The following is a 25,916-nucleotide window of genomic DNA, read 5'->3' on the forward strand; positions in this document are numbered from 1 at the left end:
GATACATTCAGCATTTTAGGAACAACTTCTTCCCCTCCACTGTCAGATTTCTGGATGGACAATACATCCACGTATGCTGCTTCAGTATTTTTTTCTCCTTTTTTGGACTACGTACATAGTTAATACATGTACAGTACATACATTAATAATTATAATATACAAAACTATAAGTTACATATATAACACAATTTAGTTTTTTATGTATTGCACTGTACTACTGCTGCAAAACAACAAATTTCACGATATATATCGATGATATATATAATTCTGATTCTGAACCCTTGCAAGGCATCAAGCCCCAATGATGTACCTGGGCGAGAAATGAAAACCTGTACCAGACATTGTACTGATGTATTCAAGGACATCATCAACCTCTCACTGCTGCAGTCTGAGGTTTCCACCAGCTCCAAAGGGGAAGCGAAGATTTCGGTGTCCAGGAAGAGCAAAGTAAGTTGCCACAATGACCACCAGTCAGTAGCACTCTCATCTACCATAAGCGAAATGCTTCAAGGAGGTTGGTAATGGCTTCGCCTGAGCAACCAACTGGATATGCTGCAATTCGCCTATTGCCACAAGTCTATAACAAATGCAATCTCACTGGATCATCACTCTGTTTTGGAGCACCTGGACAACCACAAAACGTGTCAGGCTTGATTAGAGATTACAGTTCGGTGTTCAGTACCATTGTCCCATCAGCACTAATCATCAGGCTTTAATACTGAGCCCCTATACCTCCCTCTACCACAGGATCCTCAGCTTCTTTGTTGGGAAATCAAAGTCAGCATGGATTGGTGACTACATCTCCTCCTCACTGACAATCAACACAGGCATACCTCAAGGATGTGTGCTTAGTCCATTATTCTACTCTCTCTACATTAATGATGGAGTGACAAAGCACAGCTCAAATGACGCCACCCCCATTGTTGGTAGAATGAGGCAAAGAGATGGTGTACATAAGCAAAATAAACTGGAATTGAAAAAGGTGTACAGAAGAGAGATAGTTCTGCTAGTTGACTAATGTTGCAACAAAAACTCTGCACTTAGTGTTGGTGCGACAAAGGAAATTACTGCAGGCTTCAGGGAGGGGCAGTGAGAAAAATCGCACACTAGTCCTCATTGAGAGGTTAGCAGTGGAAAGAGGGAGCAGCTTCAAGTTCCTCAGAAGTTCTATCCTAGGCACAACACACTGACGCAATCACAAAGAAGCCATGGCTGTACTTCACAAGGAGTTCAAAGCCATACTGTATGTCACCAATATGGATGTTTGGTGGAGAGCATCACAGCCTGGTATGAAGCCTCTGCTGTACAGGACGTCAAGAGGTCGCAGAGGATATACACTCAGCCAGTTCCATCACAGGCAGAACCCTCCCCACCATGGAGGACATCTGCAAGAGGTGGTGCCTTAACAAGGCAGCATCATCATTAAGGATGTTCAACATACAGAACATGACCTCTTCTCATTACTACCATTAGTAGTGAGTATCTTATTGATACTAGGGAGGAGGTATGGTGGCCTGAGCCATACTCAAATGATACAAAAAAAACTCCTTACCCTCCACCATCAGATTACTGAATGATCCATGAACACTATCTCCTCATTATTCCTTTTATTTGCACTTGTTTATAATTTATAGATCGTTGATGTCTTTTCACTGTACTGCTACTGCAAAACAACATGTTTCATATTACGTGTCGGTGATAATAAATCTGATTCTGATATCCCTCAACATAGCCAATGATTCAAATTTCATCTAAGGACCAACTCCAGTCTGGATCAGACACACTACAATGCCACTTTTGCGAAAAAGGAAGAGTGTCAGGGTAACACACAAAATGCTGGAGGAACTCAGCAGGTCAGGCAGCATCTATGGACAAGAGTACATAGAAAATTTACAACACATTACAGGCCCTTCGGCCCACAATGTTGTGCCGACCATGTAACCTACTCTAGAAACTGCCTAGAATTCCCTACCACATAGCCCTCTATTTTTCTAACTCCATTTACCTATCTAAGAGTCTCTTAAAAGCCCCTACTGCATCTGCCTCTACCAACGTCACTGGCAGTGCATTCCACACATCCACCGCTCTCTGTGTCCAAATCTTTTCCATGGATGCTGCCTGGCCTGCTGAGTTCCTTCAACATTTTGTGTTGCTTGGATTTTCAGCATCTGCAGATTTTCTCTTGTTTGTGAATGGTGGGATTACTTCATTAGCTCTAACACCATGGACCTTGGACACAACTATATTGTAAGACCATAAGCTTAAAATATAGTTGTGTCCAAGATACAACTATAAGATATAGGAGCAGAAGTAGGCCATTCAAGCCCATCGAGTCTGCTCTGCCATTCAATCATGGGCTGATTTAATTTTTCCAGTCATCCCCACTCCCCTGCTTTCACCCCATACCCTTTGATGCCCTGGCTCATTAAGAATCTACCTATCTCTGCCTTAAATACACCCAATGACTTGGCCTCCACAGCTGCTTGTGGCAAGAAATTCCATAGATTTACCGCCCGCCGACGAAAGTAATTTTTCCGCATGTCAGTTCTAAAAGGACGTCCTTCAATCCTGAAGTTGTGCCCTCTTGCACTAGAATCCCCTACCATGGGAAATAACTTTGCCATATCTAACCTGTTCAAGTCTCTTAACATTCAGAATGTTTCTATGAGATCGCCCCTCATTCTCCTGAACTCCAGTGAATACAGCCCAAGAGCTGCCAGACGTTCCTCATATGGTAAACCTTTCATTCCTGGAATCATTCTCGTGAACCTTCTCTGAACCCTCTCCAATGTCAGTATATCCCTTCTAAAATAAGGAGCCCAAAACTACACACAATACTTCAAGTGTGGTCTCACGAGTGCCTTATAGAGCCTCAACATCACATTGTTGCTCTTTATATTCTATACCTCTAGAAATGAATGCCAACATTGCATTCGCCTTCTTCACAACTGAGTAAACCTGGAGGTTAACCTTTAGGATATCTTGCACAAGGACTCCCAAGTCCCTTTGCATCTCAGCATTTTGAATTCTCTCCCCATCTAAATAATAGTCTGCCCATTTATTTCTTTCACCAACGTGCATGACCATAACTTTCCAACATTGTACTTCATGTGCCACTTCTTTGCCCATTTCCCCCTAACTATCTAAGTCTCTCTGCAGGCTGTTTCCTCAACACTACCCACTCCTCCACATACCTTGGTATCATCGGCAAATTTACCCACAACTCCATTAATACCGTAGTCCAAATCACTGACATCACAAAAAGCAGTGGTCCCAACACCGACCCCTGTGGAACTCCACTGGTAACCAACAGCTAGCCAGAATAGGATCCCTTTATTCCCACTCTTTCTGCCAACCAGCCAATCCTCCACTCACGCTAGTAAATTCCCTGTAATTCCAGGCTCCACAATTGTTAATATCCATTCATTTATTCCTAACAGCACAGTCCAAATCACCGTGGGGATAAACATCTGTGCACATACAGCGAGAAAATGCACTTTCCAGAGGCATCATCAAACAAAAATTAATATCAAAGCACATTATTGGGGTATGTGACCTAAAGCCCAAGCAATTCAAGGAAGGGTTTAAGTGGAAGCAATTTCACAATTTACCACCTTGGCAGCTCATGAAATGGTTGCTTTAACTGGTAGAGCAAATACATTTGGAGGCTAGAATTGATAAGTAGAAACAACAGAGGCTCATTGGGCTGAAACGTGTCATAATGGCACAGCAGGGTGAGATTTTTTAAAAAAGAATGATAGTTTTAAAATTGAGGTTGGCAACTAGTTTGGTACAAAGATGGGAGATAAACAGAGCTTTGTGCTTGACCTGCCGAATTCCTCCCAGCAGTTTGTTTTGTGCTCCAGAATCCTGTGTATGCAGTCTCCTGCTTGTCGCACATTTTCTGTTTTTATTTCCGGTTTCCAGCATATGCAGTTTTTATATTTCTGTTTAAAAGTCAATAGAATTGCTTCATTCATTTCAGATTAGACTATTTAAAAAAGGAGCTTAATGATTTTGAGAATGCTTTTGCATTTTGGCCTGCCTTCATAATTACATCCTGACAAAAAAATTATAGAGATGGTAAAGGTGCTTTTCACTTCTTGTAAAACAAAGGAAAAACACCAAGTCAAAGCTTATGGTGCTGAAAAACAATTCTAAAGTAACCCCAGCTGCCTAAAAACTTTTTGATCTGACACAATAATTCATTATTAGATCTTTCATTCTGCTTCTGTGGATTTAAATGTTCAAAAAAATTCAACTCAAGTATCAGTATTTGGAAATCATCATTACCTATGAGAAAACATTTCAATGCAAAAGTAAACCACTCATACTGGATATGCTTTAAGAGAAAGGATAGAAAAGAGGGTGAGGTAGAACAAGTCTGAAGCAAGACAACAGTGAACATCTGAAACTGACCTGAAAGAAAGAGCTTGAATTCAGAAAGGCAGCGATATATTCTGGTGCTCTATAAACCAAACTTAATATTCTCAAGCCACAGAAAATTATAGACAGTCATACTAATAGAAAAATATTTTAATACTTAATTGAAGATAAAATTGAATAAAATTAGAACTTCTAAGTTTACACATCAAGTTAAATGTCAGTTGCTTCCCCACCGCTAATTTTCTCCTAATGATTCTAATCCTTGCTACAAACCCATTTCCAGAAAAGTTGGGATATTTTCCAAATTGCAATAAAAACAAAAATCTGTGATATGTTAATTCACGTGAATCTTTATTTAACTGACAAAAGTACAAAGAAAAGATTTTCAATAGTTTTACTGACCAATTTAATTGTATTTTGTAAACATACACAAATTTAGAATCTGATGACTGCAACACACTCAAGAAAAGTTGGGACAGAGACATGTTTACCATTGTGTTACATCACCTTTCCTTTTAATAACACTTTTTAATCGTTTTAGAACTGAGGATACTAATTGTAGTAGATTTGCAATTGGAAATTTTGTCCATTCTTGCTTGATATAAGACTTTAGCTGCTCAACAGTCCGTGGTCTCCGTTGTCTGATTCTCCTCTTCATGATGCGCCATACATTTTCAATAGGAGATAGATCTGGACTGGCAGCAGGCCAGTCAAGCACACGCACTCTGTGTCTGCAAAGCCATGCTGTTGTAGCCCGTGCAGAATGTGGTCTGGCATTGTCCTGCTGAAATAAGCGTGGATGTCCCAGGAACAGACGTCGCCTTGATGGCAACGTATGTCTCTCTAAAATCCTAATATATGCCTCAGAGTCAATGGTACCTTCACATACATGCAACTCACCCATGCTGTGGGCACTGATGCACCCCCATACCATCACAGATGCTGGCTTTTGCACCTTTCGCTGATAACAATCTGAATGGTCGTTTTCATCTTTGGCACGGAGAACTCGACGCCCGTTTTTTTCCAAAAACTAGCTGAAATGTAGATTCGTCTGACTACAGCACGCGGTTCCACAGTCTTTCGGTCCATCTGAGATGAGCTCGGGCCCAGAGAACTCGCCGGCGTTTCTGCATAGAGTTGATGTATGGCTTCCTCCTTGCGTAATACAGTTTCAAGTTGCATTTCTGGATGCAACGACGGACTGTGTTGAGTGACAATGGTTTTCCGAAGTATACCTGAGCCCAGGTGGCTATAATTGTCACAGTAGCATGACGGTTTCTTAGGCAGTGCCGCCTGAGGGCTCGAAGATCACGCGCATTCAACAGTGGTTTCCGACCTTGCCCTTTACTCACTGAGATGTCTCTGAATTCTCTGAATCTTTTCACAATATTATGTACTGTAGATGTTGAAAGATCTAAATTCTCTGTAATCTTGCGTTGAGAAATGTTCCTTTTGAACTGACTAACAATTCTCTCATGAATTTTGGCACAAAGGGGTGAGCCACGACCCATCCTTGCTTGCAAAGACTGAACCTTTGATGGACGCTACTTTTATACCCAGTCATGATACCTCACCTGCTACCAATTAGCCTGCTTAATGTGGAGTCTTCCAAACCGGTGTTACTTGAATATTCTGTGCACTTTTCAATCTTATTTTAACTCTGTCCCAACTTTTGTTGAGTGTGTTGCAGCCATCAAATTCTAAATTTGTGTATATTTACAAAATACAACTAAGTTGGTCAGTAAAACTATTGAAAATCTTTTCTTTGTACTTTTGTCAGTTAAATAAACGTTCACGTGAATTAACATATCACAGATTTTTGTTTTTATTGCATTTTGGAAAATATCCCAACTTTTCTGGAAATGGGGTTTGTAGATTGCTAACCTATGCATGCTGGCTGCCCTTTTGTTGCCTCCCTTCGATGCTCCTTCTGTATGAACACCAAGACATGCTTGGCAGCTCAGTAGTTCATTATGGGTAGTTCATCCAAGAACTATCACACTTGTCCAAAACATGTGCTTTATCCATCTGGACACAAAACAGTAGATATAACTCAAGAATCCAATACTCACTCATCAATTAATTGATTGAATTCTCCTCATGTAGGATTAGAAATGCCATGGGCTACTGGTTCAACCAAGGTCACTAACTGTTGAGTAGTGGAACAGGAACACTATTACCCTACTATATAAGCTCGCAAAGCTGCTTTGTTATTTGATGAACCCATGGTTGGCCATCCTGCTTAGACTTTTCACAAAACTTTTCACTTTTATGTCCAATAACTTAACCAATCGACCTTGGATACTGTGCCCTGCGACAGAATTTAAAAAAAAAATCACATCTATGAATAAATTTCACTTCTTCTCTGCTTTAAATTGCTGAACCCTATCCTGAAGCTTTAACTCCTAGTTCCAGTTAAGGAAAGACAAAATAATGCCCTCTAACAACACATAATACATTCGTGCCTTCATGTAAAAGTGATCAGAAATTCAGAAGTTATTTTAGGATCGAGGGGAGAATCCATTGAGTAGTGGATTAATCTACGTTGCTGCTAGATTAATAGGCACCAAAGCTGCAAGGATGCAAAAATACTTTCAATGTTTGAAATCCTTACACATAAAATAGGCCAATAATCACGAAGAAGCTACTGCAAGATCAATAATATTTCATACAAAAGCTTACTCACTGTGAATTCCCCTGTAACTGCATCAAATCCCACATGAATTGTGTGCTCAAAATCTGAAGGAAGAGAGATCTCTGGGCGTTCTTTTTCTTTCTTCTTGTTAGCTGGAGACAGGAAGAGAGGAACCATTGGTTGTAGGGAAATCTGTACCTTTTGAATATTTCACCAGAGCTGCACCTAACTCTATGAATATACATACAGAAACGGGCCTTTAAGCACATATACCCCATGCCAAACTATTATGCTGCCTGGCCTGCTGAGTTCCTCCAGCATTTTGTGTGCACCTCCAGCATCCGCAGATGTTTTCTTGTCTATTACGCTGCCTAATCCCATCGACCCACACCTGGGCCACAGCCCTCCATACCCTTCCCATCCATTCAAATTTCTCTGAAATGTTGAAATTGAACCCCGATCCACCACTTCCACTGGCAGTTCATTCCACACTCTCATTACCCTCCAAGTGAAGATGATCTCCCTCATGTTCCCCTTAAACTTTTCACATTTCATCCTTAACGCATGACCCGTTTCTAGTCTCATCCAATTTCAGTGGAAAAAGCCTGCTTGCATTAACCTTATCTATATATTACCTCTTACAAATTGAATGCCTCCATCAAAGCTCCCCTCATTCTCATATGCTTTAGGCAATGAAGTCCTAATCTATTCAACCTTTCCCTACAATCACACATATAACACAGAAGTCCCAGCAACACCCTTGCAATTTTCTCTGCACTTTTTCAATCTTATTTACAGTTTTCCTGTAGGTAGGTGACCAGAACTGCACGCAATACTCCAAATTACACCGCAAAGTCTTATATAACTTCAACGTAACATCCCAACTACTGTACTTAACACTTTGATTTATGAAGGCCAATTTACCAAAAGCTTTCTTTATGACCATATCTACCTGTGATGCCACTTTTAATGAATGATGGATCTGTATACCAGCTCCCTGTTCTACCATGCTCCTCAGTGCCCTACCGCTCACCATGCAAGCCCTACCCTGGTTTGTCCTCCAATAGTGTAACATTTCACACTTCTCTGCATTAATGTCCATCTGACATTTTCCCAGCTGGCCCAGATCCCTCTGTATGGTTTGATAGCTGTCCTTGCTGTCCACAATGCCCAAAACCTTGAAGTCAACCATGTCAACCACAAATTTGCTGATCCAGTTCACCAGATTATCGCCCAGATCATTGATATAGATGACAAACAACTGACCCAGCACTGATCCCTACGGCACACCACTCGCCACAGGCCTCCAGTCAAAGAGGCAGCCATCTACTACCACTCTCTGGCTTCTCCCACAAAGCCAATGTCTAATCCAATTTACTATCGCATCCTGAATGCCAAGCAATTGAGCCTTCCTGACCGACACCCCATGCGGGACCTTGTCAAAGGCCTTGCTAAAGTCTACGTGGACAAGATTCACTGCCTTACAACTTCAGCAAAAAACCTCTACAAGATTGGTTTTACACAACTTACCATGCGTTCCTGATTAGTCCCCGTCTCTCCAAATACTTATATATCAGGTCCTTTAGAATACCTTCCAATAACTTAACCACTACTGATGTTAGGCTCACCAGCCTATAGTTTCCTGGCTTATTCTTAGATTCTTTTTTAAACAACGGAACAACATTAGCTATCCTCTGATCCTCCAGCATTTGAGCTGTCACTCAGGACACTTTAAGTATCCCTGCTAGGGTCCCTGCAATTTTTGCAGTACTCTCCCACAAGGTCTGAGGGAACACCTCGTCAGGCCCTGGAGATTTATCCACCCTAATCTGCATCAAGACGGCAAGCACCTACCTCCTCCTCTGTAAACTGTATACTGTCCATGATTTCACTGCTGTTTTGTCTCACTTCTATAGACTCTATTATACGGTCTCCCGTATAAATATAGTTGCAAAAAAAATCCATTTATGCTTCCCTCCATGAAGATTAAGCAACCCCAGTGGTTTCACCATCTTCTCAAGGCCAATTAAGGAAGAATGACTAATGCTGGTCTGGCCAGTGATGCACATACACCATAAACAATTAACTACGCTCTGAGCACTTTTCTTTAGACCAGCCACGTAGCTACAGTATGCTTTGGCTTCTTCTAACAGCCTGTAATTCAGAGATTTCATGGGACAACACTTCCAATGGCTTCAATTGAATTTGTTCAAGCTCAGTTTCTCCTGTATCCTTTAAACAGATTTTGTTCAAAGGCCCTTGAAAGCAACCAGCATTAAAACCATAAACCTATTTAATATAAACATCACTCAATGCACAACAGGAAACGTTAACACTTTGCGAAGTGCAGAATGAAAGTGAATGCCTTCTAGTTGTGAAAGTATTCATGAGGTTCATCCTAGTACTTACTTTTTATACCTTCCCCCCACCCCCATACAGCAAAGAATGGAATTTCAGTAAGAAATCTTTCCCGAATTCACCAATTGGACAGATATTTGTAGCAATCTTGGGCTCCACTGGCATGACGATGAATATAGGAACTTTATGCAACAATATTTGCAATACCAGCTTCAGCAGAAATTGCCGCTCCTCCCTGCTGAATACATGATATTCTAGAATTCTCTCTTATAATCAGCTACTGTTACTGAATTAATTTTCAAGTCTGGTTGCCCCTGCAAAAGCATCATTTATGGCCTACACTTAACTGTCATTACGTGGGTGGCGAATTCCTTCTTGAACCATCATTCCTTCTGCTGAAGCTACTGCTGTAGAGCCGTAGGGCAGGGAGTTCCAGAATTTAGACCCAGTAACAATGACAAATTGGTGCTACCTTTCTGAGTCAGGTTGCGTGCACTGTGCTGTGGAGGAGAACCTGCAGATGATGACATCCTCATGTACTCGAAGCCATTGTTCACCTTGGCTCAAATGGCCAGATGTTCATGAAGCTCTCCTGGAATAGCCCAGGTGAATAACTGCTGTGCAACTGGTACGCAGTACAGCCATGGTTCATGAGGTGGAGTATTGCATCACTCTGCTGATTTCTGCCTCTGGGGGTATCAGGAAGTGAATTATTCACTATTCCTGCATTAGATTCTCCTGGGTGCTCTGATTGCCTCCCACATCCAATGTTGTGCTGGTCGATAGGTTAATTGGCCACTGGTGTAGGTGAGATGGAAGGGAATCAGAGGATGTTGATAAGCAACAGGGAACAAGTTACAGGGAAATAGGTAAGGGAATGGACTCAGTGGCCTCCTCCTAACTCATAAGAGAACAGGAATGTAAACTATAAGCATTTGCCTTAATGCAAAGTCAGTCTTCAACCATTGGAGTTTTGTTCCTTTGATGCCTGTTGACCTAAAGATGTCTTTTTTTTCAGCATTTGCTTCTTGAGGCAATCTTCAGTCTTTCCTTTCGTCTCTGAACTCAAAGCCAGAACACCTACGTGCCTAGGTTTAACTTTACCTCCAGGACCCAAATACTCTCCCAATACTAAACAAGCCACTCGCTTCCTCGCTCAGTTACTCTATTACAGACTGTCAAAGTGGGAGGGGGGAGGAGATGGCCTGACCAGAGACCTCTGCACTTTATACACAAGCACAATTGACAAACTCTTTCGTTGTCAAGCACAAGAAAAATGTTTGTGGTTAAATTCTGAAACACAACATGAACAAAATAGAAAGACTTGTCAGTCAATTTTTGCAAATGTCAGAATAATGTTTAGAGGAGTGACTATGATTTCTGAAAACCAGCTTTACCCTAAACATCAGCTTGCTGCTACCTGATCTGTTGTGAATGTCTAGAAGTTTTATTTCCATTTACTATTTAATTTGCCTTATTGGCTGTTATTGTTCCTCAGTATTTGACCCCTGATAACAGCTATAGATCTTTTTCACCCGTTAACACTTAGCGGTTTCATTTGCTTCTTTATACACACACTATTTTGCACAATTTCATTTCATTCCAGCACTTTTGGTCACAACGACTTTGCTAACAGAATGCAATCAATTGTGGATGACAGCTCATGACAACATGAGCACAACAACATGACACGAAAGAATCCTGACCCTTTGAGTCAATACTATGCTCAAATTAGGTGGGTCCCTCCAACGCCCAATAAATCAGTACCTTTTACATTGAGGGAGGGGAAAATATGATAAATCAATACACTAAACTTGTTAACTTTTAATCCAAGACTCGATTCCATAAGAAATTTATTCAAAGTTGCGAGTACTAATTCCGCAATCTTGGGCTAGCATGTTAATTGGACAGTGCACCTTTATCCTCGGGACCTCTGCTTTGTCATCAGCAAGGAATGTTTGAACACTAAATAATTCCAAAGCAAGGCATCTGGGGATCGTCCGCAATTCAGTCTTAGAATGGGAAAACAAATTATATCAAGCTGCTTTACTTCAAGTGGGAATGGTAAGCCATATTCCGTTAATTTCTCCCCCCTCCCCTGATTTTACATTGCAGTGTTACTTTTTCCCTTCAGTTTGTATGGAAGCCTGGCGAAATTGGCACACTTAAACTGGTACCACAAATGATGATAGGGTGAAATATATTCAAATGTACAGCAAATTGTACTAATAGATTTCGCTCTGAATTCCAGGAGTCTGACAGAGGCAGTGGTCACAGATCAGCGTGCCTTCAGTGTGGTGTAGGTCTCAAACCATAGACCAAGGTTTACTATTCAACTTCATGAGAGAAAACCCTAGGCTTAGGGAACAATATGAAACGTCTGTATTTTCAAAACTTTCTTCATAGGAACCAAATAGCCCATAATAGGAAGTTACGTAATCAATCCCTTCTATCGTTAGTTTTCTTTGCTTGTAAGGCTTTCAAAAAGATCCAACACCAGATTGAGAAGGTAGATTTCTACTGAAACCGGATAACAGTGTCATGGGCATCCTCCTCCCAAAAGCTCAGACTGGCATACAGCTTTATAATTACTGAAAGTGCCAACATAGAATGACACAGGGACTGCAGTCAAGATGGAAGCATCACAACCAAGCCACATATAGAACTCGCACTATCCTGCAAGATTCATTAGGCAATAAATCAACTCAATGACTCTCCTCTCTAAATCAGAACCCGCAGAGCCAATCACACTGACATCACTCCAGCAATGTGCAGCTGCAGAACTCAGCATTTTCACCTTGCCATAATCCCTTCACCCTGTAAAGCATTTACTTCAGATACAGTGAGAAAAAGGTTGATACTTTACTCTTGTCTCCTGCCCCTGGAAAAATGGAGCGCAGTCGGGCTTTCTTGTTCTTTTCCTCGGGAACCAGTGGGAGAGGCTTGGAGCCGTGGTTAAGGGAAGATGAGTCGCGATTGTTACTGTTCATTCTCAAGGGAGGAGCTGGTGGTTTCTCTTCAGCATCAACACTATCTGACATCTTCAGCAGTCGTCACATGTATCTAGAAAAAGCAAAAGGAAGAAACATTAGTATTCTTATTTGATGGAATACCCCTTACATGAGGCAATTCACATGATCACAGAGGAAACAATGTGAGTAGGCATGGTCACTTTGTCAGTCAATAACAGCCTCGGGCTTCAACCGGCAATCTCTCTGTTCCTCTTCTTTCTCACCCCTCCCACACCTATTCAGTTCCAATAAAAAAAGCACATCTCCCACATTCCTAATGCCTAGAAGACTTCAAATATCTACCTTACATATTATCAGGACAAAAGTAGGCAAGTCATATTGTGTTTGACAGACCAGAGGGGAGAGATTAATAACAAAAAAGCTTGTACCATTGCTTGATTGATTGTTTTTTAATCCTTTCCAACACGAACACCTTGCACCCATTTTCCTTCCCAAAGTTCAATTTTATGATCAGAGTACAAATATGTCACCACATACAATCCTGAGATTCATTTTCCTGCTGGCTTTGAATAGTAACTATAACAGGATCAATGAAAGATTAATTTGGACAGGCAAGTGAATGTAGTTATCCTCTTTTGTTCAACAGCTTGATGGTTAAGGGGTAGTAACTGTCTTCAACCTGGTGTTGGCAGTCCTGAAGCTTCTACCTGATGGCAGCAGTACAAAAGAGCATTGCTTGTTAGGGAAAATATTACAGTAGTGCTCAGGCAGGACAGATTAGAGGGCTTGTCTACTGGGTGCTTATGGGTGGAGCTGAGAAACAGGAAAGGTATGGCCACATTAGTGGGATTGTATTACAGACCACCCAATAGTCAACGAGACTTGGAAGAGCAAATCTGCAGAGAGATAGCAGACAACTGCAGGAAACATAAAGTTGTAGTGGTAGGGGATTTTAATTTTCCATACATTGATTGGGACTCCCATACTGTTAGGGGTCTAGATGGTTTAGAGTTTGTAAAATGTGTTCAGGAAAGTTTTCTAAATCAGTATATAGATGGACCAACTAGAGGGGATGCAATATTGGATCTCCCGTTAGGAAACGAATTAGGGCAAGTGACAGAAGTCTGTGTAGGGGAGCACTTTGGTTCCAGTGATCATAACACCATTAGTTTCAATTTGATCATGGACAAGGATAGATCTGGTCCTAGGGCTGAGGTTCTGAACTGGAAGAAGGCCAAATTTGAAGAAATGAGAAAGGATCTAAAAAGCGTGGATTGGGACAGGTTGTTCTCTGGCAAAGTTGTGATTGGTAGGTGGGAAGCCTTCAAAGGGGAAATTTTGAGAGTGCAGAGTTTGTATGTTCCTGTCAGGATTAAAGGCAAATTGAATAGGAATAAGGAACCTTGGTTCTCAAGGGATATTGCAACTCTGATAAAGAAGAAGAGGGAGTTGTATGAAATGTATAGGAAACAGGCGGTAAATCAGGTGCTTGAGGAGTATAAGAAGTGCAAGAAAATACTTAAGAAAGAAATCAGGAGGGCAAAAAGAAGGCATGAGGTTCCCTTGGCAGTCAAAGTGAAGGATAATCCACAGAGCTTTTACAAGTATATTAAGAGCAAAAGGATTGTAAGAGATAAAATTGGTCCTCTTGAAGATCAGAGTGGTCGGCTTTGTGCAGAACCAAAGGAAATGGGGGAGATCTTAAATAGGTTTTTTGCGTCTGTATTTACTAAGGAAGCTGGCATGAAATCTATGGAATTGAGGGAATCAAGTAGTGAGACCATGGAAACTGTACACATTGAAAAGGAGGAGGTGCTTGCTGTCTTGAGGAAAATTAAAGTGGATAAATCCCGGGGACCTTGAAGGAGACTAGTGTTGAAATTGCAGGCACCCTGGAAGAAATATTTAAAATGTCGCTGTCTACGGGTGAAGTGCCGGAGGATTGGAGAGTGGCTCATGTTGTTCCGTTGTTTAAAAAAGGATCAAAAAGTAATCCGGGAAATTATAGGCCGGTGAGTTTAACGTCAGTAGTAGGTAAGTTATTGGAGGGAGTACTAAGAGACAGAATCTACAAGCATTTGGATAGACAGGGGCTTATTAGGGAGAGTCAACATGGCTTTGTGCGTGGTAGGTCATGTTTGACCAATCTGTTGGAGTTTTTCGAGGAGGTTACCAGGAAAGTGGATGAAGGGAAGGCAGTGGATATTGTCTACATAGACTTCAGTAAGGCCTTTGACAAGGTCCCGCATGGGAGGTTAGTTAGGAAAATTCAGTCGCTAGGTATATATGGAGAGGTGGTAAATTGGATTAGACATTGGCTCGATGGAGGAAGCCAGACAGTGGTGGTAGAGAATTGCTTCTCTGAGTGGAGGCCTGTGACTAGTGGTGTGCCACAGGGATCAGTGCTGGGTCCATTGCTATTTGTCATCTATATCAATGATCTGGATGATAATGTGGTAAATTGGATCAGCAAGTTTGCTGATGATACAAAGATTGGAGGTGTAGTAGACAGTGAGGAAGGTTTTCAGAGCCTGCAGAGGGACTTGGACCAGCTGGAAAAATGGGCTGAAAAATGGCAGATGGAGTTTAATACTGACAAGTGTGAGGTATTGCACGTGGAAGGACAAACCAACGTAGAACATACAGGGTTAATGGTAAGGCACTGAGGAGTGCAGTGGAACAGAGGGATCTGGGAATATAGATACAAAATTCCCTAAAAGTGGCGTCACAGGTAGATAGGGTCGTAAAGAGAGCTTTTGGTACATTGGCCTTTATTAATCAAAGTATTGAGTATAAGAACTGGAATGTTATGATGAGGTTGTATAAAGCATTGGTGAGGCCGAATCTGGAGTATTGTGTTCAGTTTTGGTCACCAAATTACAGGAAGGATATAAATAAGGTTGAAAGAGTGCAGAGAAGGTTTACAAGGATGTTGCCGGGACTTGAGAAACTCAGTTACAGAGAAAGGTTGAATAGGTTAGGACTTTATTCCCTGGAGCGTAGAAGAATGAGGGGAGATTTGATAGAGGTATATAAAATTATGATGGGTATAGATAGAGTGAATGCAAGCAGGCTTTTTCCATTGAGGCAAGGGGAGAAAAAAACCAGAGGACATGGGTTAAGGGTGAGGGGGGAAAAGTTTAAAGGGAACATTAGGGGGGGGCTTCTTCACACAGAGAGTGGTGGGAGTATGGAATGAGCTGCCAGACGAGGTGGTAAATGCGGGTTCTTTTTTAACATTTAAGAATAAATTGGACAGATACATGGATGGGAGGTGTATGGAGGGATATGGTCCGTGTGCAGGTCAGTGGGACTAGGCAGAAAATGGTTCGGCACAGCCAAGAAGGGCCAAAGGGCCTGTTTCTGTGCTGTAGTTTCTATGGTTTCTATGGCCTGGGTGGTGAGGATCTCTGAAGTTGGATGCTGTTTTCTTACGACAGTGTTTCACGTAGATGTGCTCAATAGTTGAGAGGGTTTTACCCGTGATGTACTGGGCCGAATCCACTACCTTTTGTAGGTTTTTCCAATCAAAGGCTTTGGTGTTTCCACTGAGCAGATAATTTGTTTAGGTACAAGGTGAATGCCCCAATGTTACTGTACCCAATACTGCAGGATACCATCTGCACTTTATAGAAGCATATATTTACTAACATGCAAATAATCGAGCGACCCAGTTTACAATACGACTTAGTTTTTTAATTTTTCCACTGTAAATAAATCCTTAAAAAGACTGGTCATGAAGATTTGAGATTTGCGTCTTCTTGGATCCTGGTGCATTATGAGGGATATAGACAGGATAAATACAAGCAAGCTTTTTCCCACTGAGGTTGGGTGGGACTATAACCAGAGGCCATGGGTCAAGGGTGAAAAGTAAGAAATTTAAGAGGAACATGAAGGGAAACTTCATCACCCTGAGGGTCATTAAGAGTGTGGAATGAGCTGTCAGCACAAGTGGTGCATGACAGCTTGATTTCAACGTTTAATAGAAGCTTGGATAGGTACATGGATAGTAGGGATATGGAGCGCTCTCTCCCAGTGCAGGTTGATGGGAGTAGGCAGTTTAAAATGGTTTCAGCATTGACTAGATGGGCCAAAGGGCCTGTTTCTGTGTTGTACTTCTCTATGACTCTATTGGGAAGTACAATCACACAAAATCAGATCAAAGGAGACACGAACATAAGCCTTGTAATCTTCGTGGACAAGTTGGAAGAAGCATCCTAATAACATTTAAATACTTGCATTAGCAATTCTCCATCCAAGCTCAGAAATATAATGAGAACATAAATTAAGACATTGTCTTCTCTAATTTCCAAGTGAACGGTAAGTGGATGATTTTGTTGTATCTCTCTGAACTATAAACTTTGCTGATACGCCACTGCAGAACAGCAGGTAAAAAAGTAGCTGAAAGTCTCAGAAATAGTACCTTTGGCAGACGTTGAGAGCATTGATTTGATTTATACACATCTGCCCATAAGACTACACTGAATATTTCAGGTCCAATTTAATTTTGTTTTGCCAAGAGCTACTGTGCATGTAAGGGAATGTTAAGGCTTTGCTACTCTACAACGTACCTTGGTTAAAGCATTGACATCAATTTTCATTGCCACTGCTGTCAGCTAAATTAAGCTCTGAAGAGCCATAAGCCATCATAGGTGCATTCTAAAAAACCCTGAACAATTCTATGGGACAACTGTCACTGCACCTTCAAACTCCGTTGAATGTAAATTCAGCAGGCCAGGCAACATCTATGGAAAAGAGTACAGTCGACATTTCAGGCCAAGACCCTTCAGCTGAAGTTCTTCTAGGTAGTCTTCCATTCCATCAGAAACTGGTCAAGTTTTGCACAGCTGCACAACTGTTACACCACCTGTCGAGCTTGCTCCAGCACAAGAGTGATAAAATGTGTACATGTAAATACGTGCTATACACACAATATCACACAAGTTCAGCCAAAGAAGCAATAGCTGCCTCATTGGCTTTCAACTCCACACGTCCTTTACATTTTCCTCCACAAGTTTCTCCTTTTCCATTTGAGAGCGTGGTGTAAAATGTAAAACATGTGTGAACATGCCAGAGGCACACAACATTAAAGCAGAGCACTTCGCAGAATCTTCTTTGGAAAAGAAATGAGGAGATTCAGAAGCAACTCTAGTAAACCAAGGTTTAAAATTGTTTTCCTCTCTAGCTTGTCTTATTTAAAGGGGATCAGACTAATATTACAGAACAGTACAGGCCCTTTGGCCCACGATGTAGTGCCGGCTTTTTAACTCTGTTTTTCTCTGCGATCATTCTAACCCTTCCCTCCTACATTTCTCATTCTACATTTTACAATGCTTGTTCTCACTCTAGCTTCACCCCATATTCTGTTCTACCAACGTAGGCACCAAATAAATGCTGCATAACCATCAAATGCTGTGCTTTCTTGCACTAGTATTTACACTGTGGCCAGGAGCGGAACCCGGTGTGATCTACTGCTGTCTCAGCCCACCCACTTCAAGGTTCGATATGTCGTGCGTTCAGAGATGCTCTTCTGCACATCACTGCTGTAACGCTTGGTTATTTGAGCTACTGTCGCCTTCCTGTCAGCTTGAACCTGTCTGGCAATTCTCCTCTGACGTCTCTCGTTAACAAGACATTTCCAGCCACAGAACTGCCGTGCAATGTTGTTTTGTTTTTTGCACCATTCTCAGTAAACTCTAAGAGACTGTTGTGTGTGAACATCCCAGGAGATCAGTAGCTTCTGAGATACTCAAACCACCCTGTCTGGCACTGACAATCATTCCACAGTCAAAGTCACCCTAGATCACTGTTTTCCCCATTCTGATGTTTGGATTGAACAACAATTGAACCTTTTGAACAGGTCTGTATGCTTTTATGCATTGAGTTGTTGCCGTATGATTGGCTGATGACATATTTGCATTAATAAGCCAGTGTACTTAATAAAGTGGCCATTGAGTGTATACGGAAAGAGCCTGCCTCCCTTACTTCCCATATGCCAACTCAAGCAAAATAGCAAAAGATTCATCAGCACCCATTACTGTATCGCTCCTCTATGAAGTCAAATTAGGAGAATGGATTGTATATATTTCCTTCCTCACCAAACATAAAAGGAATGCCAACATCCTCACAAAGACCACAATCATTTGGCAAACAATTGGTCAAAGGCATTCTTAAATAGGTATGGCTATCAAAATCGCCTTTCTTAATATCGTAATAATGAAAAATTAAAGAACTGGATTGTAGGTTGTGTGGCAGCCAGAGTGCATTTATATACCTGTACAGCTTCAAACACAGCAGGTCTTTACACCTGCTAGGGATTGGATACATTTCCTGTTGCCGTTGAAACCTGGTTGATAAATGTTATCTACTCTCCAGTGTCAGACAAAGTAACGTTCAGCATTTGAATGAGCATTTTTATACTTACTATTAACATCTGGCAGGAGTCTGTTTTGCATAAGAATGCAAATTTTTTAAAAATACCTGTCTCAAAATGAAATGTGTGGAAACTGGTTAAGATTAATTTGCACACAGACCCTAATAATTTGCAGTAAATCATTTCTATCCTGGTTTAATTTCTTAAACTTTGGAATCTAGCTTTATGAAGAGGCAATCCACCTTTTTATATGCTGCATTTAAAAGAGAATGATCATCACATACACTACTCCACCCTGACAACTCCAGAAAATAGGCAGATAAGGATTCGAAACTCAACAGATTCTGCAGTTGCCATAAGCATTGAGCAAGACACAAGATGCTAGAAGAATTCAGCAGGCCAGGCAGCATCTATGGAGGGAAATGAACCAAGCCACTTCATCAGGACTGATCAGCAGGAAGGATTCATTTGCTTCTGCAACTCCTATTATAGTGAAGGCGGCGAGGGCACCAGACTCATGGAATTACCGACAGGAATCCCAAGCTCCATGGCACCCTGCCTGCTCCATTCCTACATTGTTGCTGGTCTGAATGCTTGAACTCCCTATTCAATATGACTGTAAAAATAACTTCACCTGAAGGAATGCAGCAGTTCGAGGTGGTTCACCAGCACTTTCTCAAAGCCAATTAGGGATGGGTAATTAATGCTGGCCTTGCCTCTGATGCTCACGTCTCAAAAAAAAAGGATCAGTAAAAGACAAATTGAACGATTGCTTAGTAATTGTAAAGTAGCGATAGCATATGGAACTGCAAGTTCAGCTTCAGAGAGTGCCAGATTCAGCAGTTATCAACAGACAATTATCTGCCTGCTACAAAGTCAAATCATAATCCAATATTACACTGAAATTGTTTTTACAGACAATATTTTTTAATAGAAGCATAGTTGTCTGATGACTACTGGCTTATGGGTATAATGGGAGAAGGCCTTGTATTTTCTAAATCAGAATCAGATTTATTATCACCGGCAAGTGTCGTGAAATCGGAGATTCATTTTCCAAAGTAATTTTTTTTCCCTATTAGGCCTAGCATCTTGTTATTATGGTACTTAATAACAATATACAGACCATTCAGAATGAAAGGTCCCCAGGCTTGATACATAATTGGCCTTCTATGCTCGACAAATTTCATACCTTCACGTGACTGTGTTTTTGGATAAAGCCGATCGATAGTTTGAATCTTGCCTGTCATTTTAAATCGGCCACTTCCAGTGGTTCCGTTTCAGTGTTGCTCACCATTTTCGGTCAGCAGCTCCACAAAACAGTGGAAAGAATGGGAACGCTTGGGACTAGAACCCAAACAATCCTGTTGACTGAGTTACTGAATGCTAAGCAACAGTGAAAGAATGCATACAGAAATGAACAGGACAGATGTCACCAGGTAAAAGAAGAAATGAATATAGAGCAAAAAATGAAAGACAACAGGGGTAGGGAAAAAAAGACAAAAAAACTCATCTTACAGCATTAGCTTTAAGTTGGTTCAATGAGCAGACTTTAAAGCAATAAGTGATAGCAGCATTTTTGCTTTGAAATGAAAATTTCTCTTCTGGTATTTGCTGAGAATACCCCAGGATTCAACGTAGGATGTCTGTGCCTCGCATGTCAGACCATTTGCGTGTTGCAGAAACCTGTATAAACCAGACAACGCTTTCACATCTGCTATATCAAAGCGCAGATTTATGCTGCAGGAAACCAAGCCTTTCAAATCCCATTTTCCAGTCAGAAAAAGGAGGAAAATTTTCTGCAAAGATTACCAGAGTACAGCATATTGACAGTATATTTTCAACAATAGAAAACAGCAACTTAACCGGTTTCTGTTTATTGGCTTATTTCATTATTTACAATGCTATCTATATCCTAGTAAAGACTTGTATAGGCAGGAAGATCACCAAATCATGTCTGACCAGGAAGGAAACAGGTGAATACATTACTTGGCAGTAGTACAATTCTCACAGTTGCTAAAGCAAATGGACTCTCCCTCTTTATGTCATTCATAAACCAGAAAATTGTATCTGTAATAGGCACTTGGCGTGTGGCCAAGTGGTTAAGGCATTCGTCTAGTGATCTGAAGGTCGCTAGTTCGAGCCTTCGCTGAGGCCGCGTGTTGTGTCCTTGAGCAAGGCACTTAACCACCCATTGCTCTGCGATAACACCGGTGCCAAGCTGTATGGGCCCTAATGCCCTTCCCTTGGACAACATTGGTGTCGTGGAGAGGGGAGGCTCGCAGCATGGGCAATTGCCGGTCTTCCATACAACCTTGCCCAGGCCTGCACCCTGGAAACCTTCCAAGTCGCAAATCCATGGTCTCACGAGGCTAACGGATGCCTATAAATAGGCAAAAACTTGATCTAGCTATACTTTTGTATATAAAAAATGAAACTAGAAAAGTAAATCAATAATTACAATCACTAAGTGGATAACTTTGTGAGAAGTATCAATTAGTATATTTAGAGGACAAAAAGAAAAGAATGATCTGATATTTGTGTAGCAAATAAAAACTAAACACCAAGCCTCAAGATAAGCTGTATATAAGAAAAAATATTTTCCCTTCCGTAAAGTGGGAGATACATTATCTTACAATAACAGCATAAAGTCCAAGATCAATATAATCCTTCAAACAAACACCCAGCTCATTTTTTTTGTTGCTTAAATGGGATTGTATTCAAGTGTAGGCACAGAATTTTTTTTTCAGTACACCAGCATGTGGGCCTAATGAAGCAATTAATCTCAGATCTATATACACAAAGTAGAATTCCACTGACTTGACTGCAAAACTCACACATATGGTTGAAATCCATTCCGAGTCTGCAACAAGCCATTTCACAATGAAATTGATAACAGTATCGCTCCTTCAAACCCAAGATTATTCATCTACCTGCCTTTCGTTTACACTTTCCATAAGGAAAATTGCAGTTGTCTCCACCTTATTGCATCTTTTATGGGGTAAAGATCAGAAATTCTTGTTGGTACAGAACCAACAATAACAGCCCAAACTTCACAGTGTTCCCTCTCTTTTCCCACCTTTAAGAAACACATCTGCATTCACTTCCACTTAGCACTCAACCAAACGGGAAAAGATTAGAAGTTAACTAGTTAAGAAAATGCAGATCTAAGTTCAAAGTCACAGAGCTTTAGACAATGCAATCACCAATGACAGCCGGCCGGTGGTGTCATGGCATCCACACCAGACTTCGAGGCGAGTGATCCCGGGTTCGAATCCCACCGGCTCCTTGCACGCTTTCCATCTGTGCTGGGAGTGTCAAGCTAGCAACTCGACCTCATAAAGGAAAAAACAGACAAAAATGCAACAGAAGCGGCAAGGTTGCTGCCCGAGGTGCCACGAAGCAAGGAGAGGAACGACAATCATCAATGACCTGCTTGCTTACACCAAATTGGACTCAGCAGGACTAAATAACTTTCAGAGTCGGATCATCTTTCAAGGAACTATTCATAACAATAAATTTAATCAGGAACCCCTGTAATATTTGTTAAACTTTATAAATCTGATAGCTTTCGGAACCAAAAATAAACTCTTAAGTATAATGGATGGAGTAGAAAGTAATCTGAATACTATGGACAGGGTGAGCCTGAAAGCATTGTGTGTATCAAAGCATTGTAAATCCTAGATCTAAATAGGAAAATTGCTCTGAGTTATAAAACCATAGCTCAAATTTCAGTCTACACTCCCTAGATAAATATTAGAGAGATCAGAGAAAGGATTAGTGCATTCCAATAATCTACAATTATAAGTACCTATTAGCATCTTAATATTGCACTTTCTACTTGGTGTTGCTTTGCTACTGGCAATGGCAACCACAACATCGGCCCGAAGAATTTATATCCAGTATCCAGTTGACAAGCTGTCTCCAGTTACCACGATGGCATATTGGTGTCTGTTTTCTAAAGATCTTCTGGGAACTACCATTCCACTGGAAGCAGATGAAAAGTCAACACCAATAGTGCTAACTTTCTCCCACTCTCAACAAGCTTGTTATCCATCAAATATGCAAATTTTCTTGGCAGGGGCAAACCTCCCACTTATTTCTCCACAAAACTCCTTGCACACTTTTTCTGTAGGTGACAAAGCTCTGGATATTGAATCAGAACACACCCAAAACTTAGCCCCGATCGGTGAGAATGAGCATCCCCAGCTCTGTATTTTGCCAGGAACCAAACAATGACAAACTGCGCTTAAGAGCAAATCTTAAAAATATAAGGGCAAAAATAATCTAAAGTGCAGGTGTTCTCAACCTGGGGTTCACGGACCCCCTGTTAATGGTAGGGATACATGGTACAAAAAAGGTTAGATCCTAGATCTAAAATGTTTAAAACAAACAAATCTAAAACTTAATAGTACAAGAAAATGAAAACAAGAGAACCTACAGATCCTGAAAATCTGGAGCAACTCACACAAAATGCTGGAGGAACTCAGCAGGTCAGGTAATATTTATGGAGGGAAATGTAGAATTGGTGCTTCAGGACGAGACACTTCACCGATCCTGAGGAAAGAGCCTTGTCCTGAAACGTCCACTCTTCATTTCCTTCCATCGATGCTACCTGACCTGCAGAGTGTGCGGCTGCACACAACAATGACTTGGCGATTGAGTTCACTTCCTCACTCCCAGTTCAAAACAGAAAACACACAATGACAATCCATGCTGCTGAATCACACACTCAGTGAGACGGTCCTGCATGAAATCAGGAAGTGAAGCTCTGCACATTCAGTGCAAGAGCATAGAAGTGGGACTACACTGAAAAGGAACTTGCTCTCCCAGTACGGTCTTCTACTGTTATCCGGTGGCTGTCACCTTTTACTTACAGAAATATAAAATTACCCTTATTATCAAAGGCCAATCCTCTGCAGACTTAATACAGGAAAAAATGGTTTAATTATTTGCACATTAATGAATTTCTCTCACCCGGTGGAATATGTCATCTGTCCTCAATTACACATAGAATGTCTGCTTTGCAAACTCTGAGTCTGAGAGACATCTTCTAATAAGAAACATATTTGTATAAGATATAAAGTACATTGAAACAATCATACTTAGCTCACAAAGTAGTGACAAGAAATTGACCAGTAAATGGTATAACTAGTCTGATTGATATAACTAGTATCAGAATTTAACATTTAGGCTGAGAGTTCAGAAGGCAGGCCCAAGAAGTGAAGCTGGGATCATGAACCTCTGAAAAGGAAGGAACAGAAACTCTGAGCACACTGCTGCGCCCTATACTCAGTGGAAGTTTTGAAAGCTGCTAAGAATGCTCAGCAGTATACGCACTTCAAAGCCCCACAATACATATTTTGAATCACTTCTCTGAATGAAGATGGTTACAGATTCAGTGCTGTTTAGACGATTGATCCAAGCATCATGAAAGAAAAATAGACAAATCCTGTTGTTAAAAATAAAAATGTTTTGTTAGTAATTCTACTGTATTGGAGTAAGGCCAGGGTAACTCAATTGGTCTGATAGTTCACATTTCATATTAAGGTGGAGTATCCGGTTATAGAGGGGCTGCTGAGGATGTTGCCTCTTACCAGATGGGATCAGACTCTCCTCCTTCACTCGGAGCCCGGCTGTATCACATTTTCTCTTTAGCACGCAGCCTGAACTGCTCCCAATCGGATGGGTTAATTTTCTTCCGCTGGCCTGTAGCAGTAATCACAGATGCCCAAGTAGGTCACCACAATATCTGTTCTCTATGCGGTGATGCCATTGTGCTGATGCCTGCTATTCTCACTCATATAAAAGACAATAAGCAGTAACTAAGGAACCAGATCAAAAATCCTTGGACTGTTTCAAAGACCAATGTGAAAAGGATTTAATGGGGGGGGGGCGCATGAGTATCCACATCAGAAACTCCTCAGTGACAGCATATATACTTTTCAGAAAGGTAGTTCATTATACATGGATCTCCAATCAGTTGATGTGGCTTGTGACTGGTACACAGGACAATTCTGCAGCCTATAATGATCAAAATCTAGAGCATTAGCCAGACAGAGAGAATAAAATAACATACGTACAGAAGCCTGGTAAAGCACTCAAAGACCAAAAGTAGCAAAATGGCTCCTTGTAAGAGGAGATGGGTGGCATGGTAGAGTAGCGGGCACTGCAGTTGCTTTACAGCGCTAGTGACCGCCAACAGGGGTTTAATTCCCACTGTTGTTACGAGTTTATACAATCCCCACGTGACAGCCATGTGGTCCAATTTCCTCCCACATTCCAAAGATGTACAGTTAGGGTTAGTACATTGAGGGCATGCTATGTTGGCACCAGAAGCATGGTGGCACTTGCTTGCTGATCTGGTTCAAAAGATGTACATATTTCTCTGTATGTTTTGGTGCATGTGGGACAAATAAAGGTAATCTTTACCCTGAAGATGGCGAGGGGGAAAGGGAAGAGACTACTTTGCTCTGAAGAACAGATGAAAGGAATTTAAATAAAAACAGCATGCACAAAGGTACAGCCAGCTCACGTTGACTCCAACAATCCACCTACTTCCCTAGTGTGTGACACAGCAAAATTCCTTTTTCCATGTACGTGCTGAGTTATGCATTTGGTACACAGCATGCCATCAGTAGCTTTAATAATGGCTATTGAGCCCAACAAAACTAACACATCTTGATCTGTCAATCCTAATTATCTACCTGCTTTCAGATCAATACAGAAGAGTTCCCCAGTTTAACTCTGTCCCTCAAATTGGCAAATAGCCTGAAACCAAACCAGACCATTCAAAAGCCTGGAGTAGTTTTTAACCTCCAATGGGAATCAGCTCATATTTCCAGTCCCTCATTAAGATTGCATGCCTTCACAGCAATATGCTGTAACCCCAAAAAAATTCACGTTGACTGTTGACAATAAGCTCATCTGTAACTTTGCTACTGCAGGCATGATCACTCCAACATAAGCCTGACTGTCACTTTAGCTTCAATCAATTTAAACTAAAAGTCATAAAGTGTTGCCACCCAGATGTTAATTTGCACGACCCTTGTAACCCGCTACACCTATGCATACAGATTTGCATCGGCTCCCAATTAAGCAAACTCATAGTTGCCTTCTTTGTTTGCACATGCATCTATGGTAATCTCCAAAAGGTTTCATTTCTGGCTTCTTCAGTGTTCCCAGATTTAATCCC

The 25,916-nt window shown here is 41.2% G+C and overlaps 1 protein-coding gene across 3 annotated transcripts in view; it reads right to left on the reverse strand.

Annotated features, from left to right (window-relative positions):
- The window catches only part of LOC140204288 (serine/threonine-protein kinase PAK 3), a 248,300-nt gene that overhangs the window by 83,325 nt on the left and 139,059 nt on the right, over positions 1–25,916 (reverse strand). For all 3 annotated transcript variants that reach the window (XM_072270883.1, XM_072270881.1, XM_072270882.1), the window contains exons 2-3: positions 12,246–12,442; positions 7,073–7,173 (exon numbers count right to left, since the gene is read on the reverse strand). In XM_072270883.1, the coding sequence (XP_072126984.1) occupies positions 7,073–7,173; positions 12,246–12,420 (276 nt within the window). In that variant the 5' untranslated portion in view covers positions 12,421–12,442. The remainder of the gene's footprint in view (positions 1–7,072; positions 7,174–12,245; positions 12,443–25,916) is intronic.

The sequence above is a fragment of the Mobula birostris genome, chromosome 10 (genome assembly GCF_030028105.1).
Source record: "Mobula birostris isolate sMobBir1 chromosome 10, sMobBir1.hap1, whole genome shotgun sequence".
NCBI lineage: Eukaryota > Metazoa > Chordata > Chondrichthyes > Myliobatiformes > Myliobatidae > Mobula > Mobula birostris.